The following is an 8,910-nucleotide window of genomic DNA, read 5'->3' as shown; positions in this document are numbered from 1 at the left end:
CCTTGTAAGATGCACTGTAGGTGTGGTCCCACCAATTACTCTCTCCACCTATTCTCTCCCCGCCTCTCCCCTCCATCTCCCCTTTCCCTTTCTTCTTGGGCTATAATTGGGTGATAGCTTATAAAAAAGCTATAAGTTAGTTTCATTGTAGGACTGAGTACATTGGATACTTTTCCTTCCATTCTTGAGATACTTTGCTAAGAAGAATATTTTCCAGCTCCATCCATGTAAACATGTAAGAGGTAAAGTCTCCATCTTTCTTTAAGGCTGTGTAATATTCCATGGTGTACATATACCACAATTTATGAATCCAATTGTGGGTCGATGGGCACTTGGGCCTCTTCCATGACCTAGCAATTATGAATTGGGCTGCAATAAACATTCTGGTACAAATATCTTTGTTATAATGTGATTTTTGTTCTTCTGGATATATATCTAGTAGAGGAATTGTAGGATTGAATGGCAGGTCTATTTTTAGATCTCTAAGTGTTCTCCAAACATCTTTCCAAAAGGAACATATTAGTTTACATTCCCAGCAGCAGTGCAGAAGTGTTCCCTTTTGTTCACATCCACGCCAACATCTCTGGTTTTGGGATTTTGTGATATGGGTTAATCTTACTGGAATTAGGGGATATCTCAAAGTAGTTTTGATTTGAATTTCTGTGATGATTAAGGATCGTGAGCATTTTTTCATATGTCTGTAGGCCATGCACCTGTCTTCTTCAGAGAAGTTTCTCTTCAAGTCCCTTGCCCACCCTGAGATGGGATCACTTGTTCTTTTCTTGCTAATATGTTTGAGTTCTCTGTGGATTCTGGTTATTAAACCTTTGTCAGAGACATAACCAGCAAATATCTTCTCCCATTTTGAAGGCTGTCTGCTTGCTTTACTTACTGTGTTCATGGGTGTGCAGAAGCTTTTTAGTTTCATCAGGTCCCAATAGTGTATTTTTGATGTTTCTTTAATTGCCCAGGGGGTCCTCCTCATAAAATATTCGCCCAGGCCAATTTCCTCAAGAGTTTTCCCTTCACTTTCTTCTAATATTTTTATAGTTTCATGTCTTAAGTTTAAATCTTTAGTCCAGTGAGAGTCTATCTTAGTTAGTGGTAAAAGGTGTGGATCCAGTTTCAGTCTTCTTTAGGTCTCCAGCCAGTTCACCCAGCACCATTTGTTAAATAGGGAATCTTTTCCCCACTCAATGTTTTTAATCGGCTTATCAAAGATCAAATAACCATCAGTAGCTGGGTTCATCTCTTGGATCTCTATTCTGTTCCATACATCTACCTCTCTGTTTAATATAGACAGGGTCTTGCTCTTGCTCAAACTCCTGAACTCAACCAATCCACCTACGTTGGCCTTCCAGAGTGCTAGGAGTACAGTCATGAGCCACTGCACCTGGCATGCTTGAAGTACTTTTATTTGTATTTCTCCTCCCTGCTGTATAAGGTATCTTAACTGATATAGTTATTGAAGGAGTAAGATCATGCAGGACTTTATAGATGATGTTAAAATTTTGGAATTTATCCTAAGGATTATGGAGAGCCACTAAAGGGTTTTGTGCCCTAGGATTACACAAGATGTTTGCTTTTCAAAAGATTACTTGGATTGCAAAGTAGATAATAGATTAGAGAGTGGCAATAGTGGATGCAGGTAGAGTAGTAAGGAACTATTGTGGTAGGTCATCCAAAAGAAAGCAATGATTTAAAATAAGTGGTGGCCATTGGAATAGGTAATAAAAGAACTGATTCAAGAGCTACTGAGAAGTATATGGAGACAGATTTGTGATTGTGATTCATTCAATGTGAATGAGGAAGAGGAAGAAATCAAAGATGACTTCCAGGTGTCCAGATGGAGCTATGAAGTGGATTATTGTGCCTTTTGCTAACAGTGTAATAAACTGCTGAAGGAGGAAAGGTGGGTGGCCATTATAATGAGTTCATTATTGGACACTCTGGGATGAGGAGATGTCTCCGTCAGATGGTCATGTCAAGTAAACAGGCATTTGAATGGCTTAGGGTGGAGAAAAAACTTGAAAGTCTTTGCAACCTAGATGGTGACAAAATCTATGTGATTTTTGAGATTCGTAGGGAGTGAGAAAGGCGAGGGTCAGTACTTAGATTGAAAGTACAACCTTGCAAGAGGCGAGGCTCCCCACAGGTGCAGGAGAGCCCCAGTAACATCCGCAGTGGCTGTTTACTGAGTGGATACATAACAGGTGTGGGGAGTGCCCAGCAATCACATACCAGGGCTACGGGCTTATCACTACACACTCTTTTCCCACTGGCTTGACTCTCACCCTGATGCACCACAAATGTTCAAGGTCCAACACCTGCTTACTAATGAACACCGGTCTTATCTCATTAGATCACTAAGTAGCTCGAGGGCTTGTCCCCAGGATGCAAAACATCTCTAGTCCAGCCAGGAGACTGTCCGGCTCTCAGCGATTCCCTCAAGAACCAGTGACTGTTCCTATAAGCATGGTGCTCCGTCTCCTACAGGGGAGAGAAGGGAAAAGGTGCTAAGACAGAATCCCAGGATTTTGTAGTTGATTATGGGGGAGAAGGAGATATCCACAAAGGAGACTGTGAAAAAACAGCCAGAAAGAGAAATGGAAATCCAAAGAGTGTTTGCAGAGGGAGGGAGTGACAGACACTGACAAATATAGTTGGGAAATCAAGGAAGAAAAGGAATGCAAAGAATCTAGTGTAATTAGCCACACGAAGATCACCAGTGACACTGATGATGAAGCAGCTTTTGGACAGATGGAAGTGGAATGTTCAGTTCAGAACCCGGCCTGACCCAGATAAGGGGTGGATAATTAATAAATGGAGACACAAAAGGTATAGAACGAGAACAAGAGATTTGGCAGGATATAGGGCAGGAGCTGAGGCACAAGATGGAGGGTTTTTTGTTTTCCTTATAAAAATATGAATGACTATCTTTCCATCTTTCACCTTCCCAGCACCCTTAAGATCCTGCCCCCCACACTTCTTTCAGTTCTTTGGTCCTACCTCACTCACTGCTCACAGCTTTTCCTTAAGTCTGTGAATGGCTGACTTCTTCATTATTTATGGTTCTGCTCAATTGTCACTTTATACGAAAAGTCTTCTCTGACCTTATCCAGTTCCGTGACCTCACTCCCTGTTTTACCTTCTTCGTGGTTCTTATCATCTGAAATGATCTCGTTCATTTATTTATTTGCTGATTATAGTATATTCTAATTAGAGGCTGGGGGAAACCGGGTGAAGTTTAGCAGACGTCAGAATATATGTGTATTTTATGCTTTATTATATTCCATGTATTTCATTTAAATGTAGTATGTATTTGTGTGTGTATATATTGTATGTGTGTATTACGTATTATTTCTTAAACCTCCATGTGAATCTCTAATTATCTCAAAATAAAGTTCTTTTTTAAAAAAAGAACAGTAAGTTCTTTGAGAACTGGGATTTTTGTTCTCTTGTTAAGAACTGTGTCCTGTTCACCAGAACAAAGTCTGGCATGCAGTGAGTGCTAAATAAGTGTTCAATAAATGCATGAGTTAATGAATGATATACTTGGCCATGTTTTGAGGGCGGAGTGGGGACAGCATTGACAGCAGAAGATATCCTAAATCGCCAGGGAAATGGGATTTAGAATGAAAATCCCTGTCCTAGAGGAAGGACTCGAATCCAAATCTCTGTAAGTCTTTCTACTACCCCATTCTACCTAGCCATTAATTAATTAGAAGACCTAAGTAGTGATTAACACTGTCTTAGTAGACGCTCAGTCAGTCATAAGGCATCTTTATAGCTTATGTTTGCAACTGATTGGGCCGTCACCTCCTAACAAGTGGGTGTTCTCAGATTTCTATTAAGCACGACAAGACCAGCACTTTCCTAACTTTTGACGGTAAGGAAGAAGGCTGTGTGCGATAGCTTGGACGGTTCACTGCCGCCCAAGTCCTCTCCCCTGCAGTTGAGGTTTCGGGTTTCAATCCTCTCGGGACCGCGAGACGTTGCAGCGAGCACCGTGCGGCTGGCGCCTCCGCCTCCGCGCCTCCACCGCGGCTGCTTGCAAAAGATAATTTCAGACCTGCGGCCGCGCACTTGCCCTGCGCCAGAACGAGGTTGGGCGCAGCGGCGGAGGCTGCTTCTGGGCTGGCTGGCTGCGTGCGTTGGGAGGCGGCGATCACAGCTGGGCTGGGACTTCCTTCCTCCACCGCAGGACAACAAAACGAGCTGGCAGCAGGCACTGAGCTATTGGCAGCTGTTTGGGCGAGGGGTACCGCGATGGGCTCCGTGCTGAGCAGCGATAGTGGCAAATCGGCGCCCGCCTCTGCCACCCCGCGGGCCCTGGAGCGCAGGAGGGACCCAGAGCTGCCTGTCACGTCTTTCGACTGCTCAGTGTGTCTGGAGGTGTTGCACCAGCCAGTCCGGACCCGCTGTGGCCACGTGTAAGTGCCGGGGGAGCTCAGTTTGCGTGCCCACTACTTGGAGAGGGTGAGGTTTGGGGAAGCCTATGGCTTGGGGGCCGGGGTGTGTACAGAAGCCAGCGCCTTAGGAAACTGCTGCAGGGACAAACCCTAATCTGTGCTGGCGGTGGGGAAAATGCCAGTCAGAAAGTGACACAGGATTTTAGAAGAAAAAAACAAACAAGCGGGCCTGGCATCCCGCTAATGCTCCTCCTCGCGAAGCCCAGGTGCGGAGCTTAAGGGTTGCAGATCCAGGCACAGGTCCCGCCCAGAGCCACAGCTTGCCAGCTAGGGAAGGTACTCTTGGCTGGAGAACCAGTACCCTCCCTAGCACAGAAAGGAAACGAGCAACCGGCTGCAAAGTAGTGGGCTCCAGCTAAGCCCTGTTATCCGGCTGCACTCGGTTGATCGCGCTGTGCTTCCCTCTGCCCCGGAAACCCGGGTTGGTTTTGTTTTGCTGGGGTTGTGCACGTGTCCCAGAACGCCCACAGAGGCTCCTCTCCTGAACAGAGTGATCTGTGCTAACAGTCTTTCCACCCCCCTACCCCAGAGACCCCTTCCCAACACAGATACCCAGACCCCTCAAAGATCAAGTCAAACCAGGGTGTTAGAGCGACTTTCCGGAGTAGTGGAATTTAACCACTTGTTAGAGTTTCACAACCCAGGGTGGAGCCTGGGGCTTCAACGTTAGCCCTAAACCAGTGAATGGGGCCCTTTAAAACCCAGCTACGAAGTGACAGAAGGTTGCCCACTGCCTGCTTTACGCCCCGCCTCCCCAAACCCGTAGAAGGAATAGATTAAACTAACTTAAAAACGCACTATTTAACTAAAATCCTCTGATAGTGTGCAAAGTCGTGTTAGTTTCCAAGAGGATTTTAATAACAGTCCCCATATGAAATGAGCACGTCCTCAATGTGTGCTTGGTAACTGATAGCGGAAGTTGGATCTGTGAATTTGTCTCCTCCCTTTTCCTAGCCTCCCCCCCAGGTGTGTGTGTGAGTGTGTGTGTGTGTGTGTGTGCTCGCGCGCGCGCGCGCGCCTGGGTGTCTGCGGGTCCACGCAGAGCTCAGGAGGAGCAGAAGCCCTCTTGTCTTCTGTGGACAGTAGATTAACTGCAGCACAGTGAAGTACCAGAGCAATACTGAGTGGCTTTATGGGTTTAGGGGCTTACCAGGAAAAAAGAAATCCCTCACCGTAAGGACAAGTGCGCAAAATGTTTTTTAAAAGGATTTAGATGGTCCTTAACACCTACAGCCTAGTATCTAAAAAGCTCTTTCCACCTCTGCTCATCCTGGAGCCTAAGTGAAAAACGGGCAACCCACACAATGTTTAGCCAGTGCTCTAAGGCATTGTTTTCTGGCTGTATTTTCAGGGCCTGTTTCTTCAGCTTTGTACTTTCAACTCACAGCTTAAATTTACCCACTCATCTGATTACTGATGTTGCTTCTCAGCTGTCCAGTTGTAGCTCATTGACATAATGTCCAAAGGCAGATCTGAAAACCAAGATACTCTTGTGTAACATTACAAAATCTATACTTCGGTTCAAGGAAATAATAACCTAAGAGTAGCTACATTTAAATTTGATCTTTACTAGCATGAGAACTTAAAAGTGTGTCAAAGTTGAACAGGGGGAGTATCCTGAAGACTTTTTTTTGTAGAACTGGAATGGACAGTTTTGCTATTTAATTCTCTGACTGGAGATTGTTTTCCTGGTTTGGATTTTGAACACTACAACTTATTGTTTACAATGTCTTTGCTTCTTCTAAAGGATAATAGACATTTGCGAAATGTTAAAATTTTTGTTTAATCTTTTTCTTTGTTAAAGTGAATAGGAAACTGGCCACTGGAAAAATAGTCATAAAATAGCATAACAAGGGCTGGACAAATTGCCTTCCCTCCTTTTACTGTTCTTTGTTTTGAAAAGTCTATGTCTATTGTTCTGGCTGTGGGCAGAATTTCCATATTCCTCCTTTGGCAAATGTACTTGGGCCCTTCCATTTTATGTTAACCAGAGTCCCTTATGCGCTGAAGATTGTGAGTGTTGCTAACACCATTTGTACATTCTAAATGAACTGCTCTTTTCCATTGAAATGAAGTTGGAAAATGCAGAAATGCAAATGAAATTTCTCTATTTTAGTATCCCATATTGAAACAAGATCTCCAGACTTGTTGAATTAGGTTGTTTTATGCTGATTTAGGTTTGTAAACCTATTTCAAGTCAAGCAAGTTTAATCATGACAACAATACCTTGAGTGAATATGTAGAGCGCTTTATAAATTGTATTGCGATGTCCCAGGAGCTGTGGGCCTTATACAGAGAGCTGAATTTGAAATTCAATTCTGCCACTAGCCAGCTGTGTGACTTTAGGGAAATTTGAATTTTTCCCCTGGAGGGTTCTATAATTTGATTCTGTAAAATAAACCGATAACAGGGGAGAAAGGCATACAAATATATTAAGGTGTATATGGGGATGGGAGTCATACAAAATAGGAAAACTCAAAGCAAGGACTAGATTGTTGAGGCTTTGCTGTTTTGAGGTTGCAGAAAAAACTGGGCCTTAGAACATAGCAGGACAAGATTTGGGAGGGAGAGAGAAAGAAAGGCATGGGGCGGAGATAGTCTTGTTATACCTGTGAAACCTCTCTGATACCAGAAATAGCAGGTAGTAACCCTGCTGTGGTTAAGTTTCTCTGTCAGACCTCCAAAAGCTGTCAAACTTACAGTTAAGCCCCTCCCCCTCAACTGCTCAGTCCACACCAGTGGGGCCTCAGAGAAAGTCTGGTAGCTTATTTCACCAGTATGGATCACCAATGTAGATTTTCTCTACGCGTGCAAATCTTCTCCACAAAAGGCAGCTTTTCAGGGTTATTCCTGTCTCCAAGAATATCAAAGAAACATGTCAAAGTAGTATATTTTTTACATTTATAGATTTATATTTATATAATAATAATAATTTAATTTCTAATGTATTTATATTTATAATTTGTAATAATTATAATTTATAATATAAATACTAATACATTTATACAATGTATGTTTTATATTTGCCTATTTATATTTAAAAACATATTTTTATTTCCATTAGTCCCCTATTTGAAACTTTATTTTTAGGAAGTTTCACATATTAAAGTAGGATTGGTAGCTATGGAGAGATTTTGTTAGAAATTTCAAAGTAAAAAATAGGGAAGGGGGGGTGGTGCCTGTGGTTCAAAGGAGTAGGGCACCAGCCCCATATAATGGAGGTGGTGAGTTCAAATCCGGCCCCGGCCAAAAACTGCAAAAAATAAAAGATAAGGGGAAAGAAAACATAGAACGGAATAAGCAGGCAAATAACCAAATTTGAGTATGTTATTTCGTATCTTTTTTAATCTGTGTCTTAGTCCTGAGGATAGGTCAGTTAAACAGTTGTGTCCCATTCTGAGAGATGACATTGTAGATGGGCTGTCAAAGCTGGGCCTCTGTATGTGATACAGAACAGATAGTTGATGCATTTCTGTGGAAACAGAAGGAAAAAAAGGTTAATGTTTGGAGAAGTTTACGAAGTAGTTTTTCTAAAGCATCTTCAGTTGGAACAGGCAGGCAATGGCAGTTTGACGGGGTTTCCTGAATTGCAGTTTGAATCAGGTGCTTCAGCGAACTTTCTGAGTAGTCAGAAATGAACGCTGTTTATGTATAAGTTGCTGTAGAGGTTTCTTTAGAAGCTTATTTTTTTAACTTTTAAAAAATATTTAAATTTTAGACTATTGGGGGTACACATGTTTTGTTTGTATGCTTTGTTTTTGTACAGATTGAATGGAAGTTATTAAGTGTGCCGTTCACCCAGAGAGTGTGCACTGTACCCAATAGGTGTGAATTTACCCATTCTCCTCCTCCACTCTTCCCCCAGCTTGATTTTCATTGAGATTTTCTTCCATAACTTAGTTACAATTTGTTATTGAATACATGTGTTTGCTTCTCAGTTTTTGTGATGTTTTACTTCCTAAGATGGTTTGCAGCTCCATCTTTTTGTCACAAAAGATACTCGTTAGAAATTATGTCAAGTTGTCTAGCCTCCGTTTGGAGGGCCTTAAGAAAAGCACAGTTTTAATTTGTAATGATTTTAAGTCAGATGGGTTGGAAGACAACTGTAAACATTAGTCTGGAGAGTCACAGCCAGATATTGGAAGGAACTGAAAATTCAGGATTTGGTACAAATAATATAACATTCAAAAATAATAGGGCTAGAATCTAAAAACAGTTTTTATTTTCTTTTTGAAACATAAATTTTCTTTCAATTGGGCACAACCTTTAAATAGCCTCTACACTAAACTATTTTTTCTCTAACCAAAATCACATCTTCATGCCTTTCTTAAAATTTTTCTCACAAAAAAAAAAAAAAAAACTTTGCTTTTTTTGGGTACACCACTTGCTTCCAGAATTGTTTCCTTATTTCTTTTTTTATTACATTTTTAGTTATTAT

At 42.0% G+C, this 8,910-nt stretch overlaps 1 protein-coding gene across 1 annotated transcript in view; it reads left to right on the top strand.

Annotated features, from left to right (window-relative positions):
- Positions 1–4,040: 4,040 nt before the first annotated feature.
- RNF125 (ring finger protein 125) overlaps positions 4,041–8,910 on the top strand; it is a 46,739-nt gene continuing 41,869 nt past the window's right edge. The window contains exon 1 of the mRNA XM_003784759.3: positions 4,041–4,433. Coding sequence (XP_003784807.1) covers positions 4,270–4,433 — 164 coding nt within the window. The 5' untranslated portion in view covers positions 4,041–4,269. The remainder of the gene's footprint in view (positions 4,434–8,910) is intronic.

This window comes from Otolemur garnettii, unplaced genomic scaffold (assembly GCF_000181295.1).
Source record: "Otolemur garnettii isolate 467f Iridium unplaced genomic scaffold, OtoGar3 scaffold00012, whole genome shotgun sequence".
NCBI classification, from domain to species: domain Eukaryota; kingdom Metazoa; phylum Chordata; class Mammalia; order Primates; family Galagidae; genus Otolemur; species Otolemur garnettii.
The sequence above is the reverse complement of the archived record's forward strand: the minus strand, read 5'-3'. Positions and strand labels throughout refer to the sequence as shown.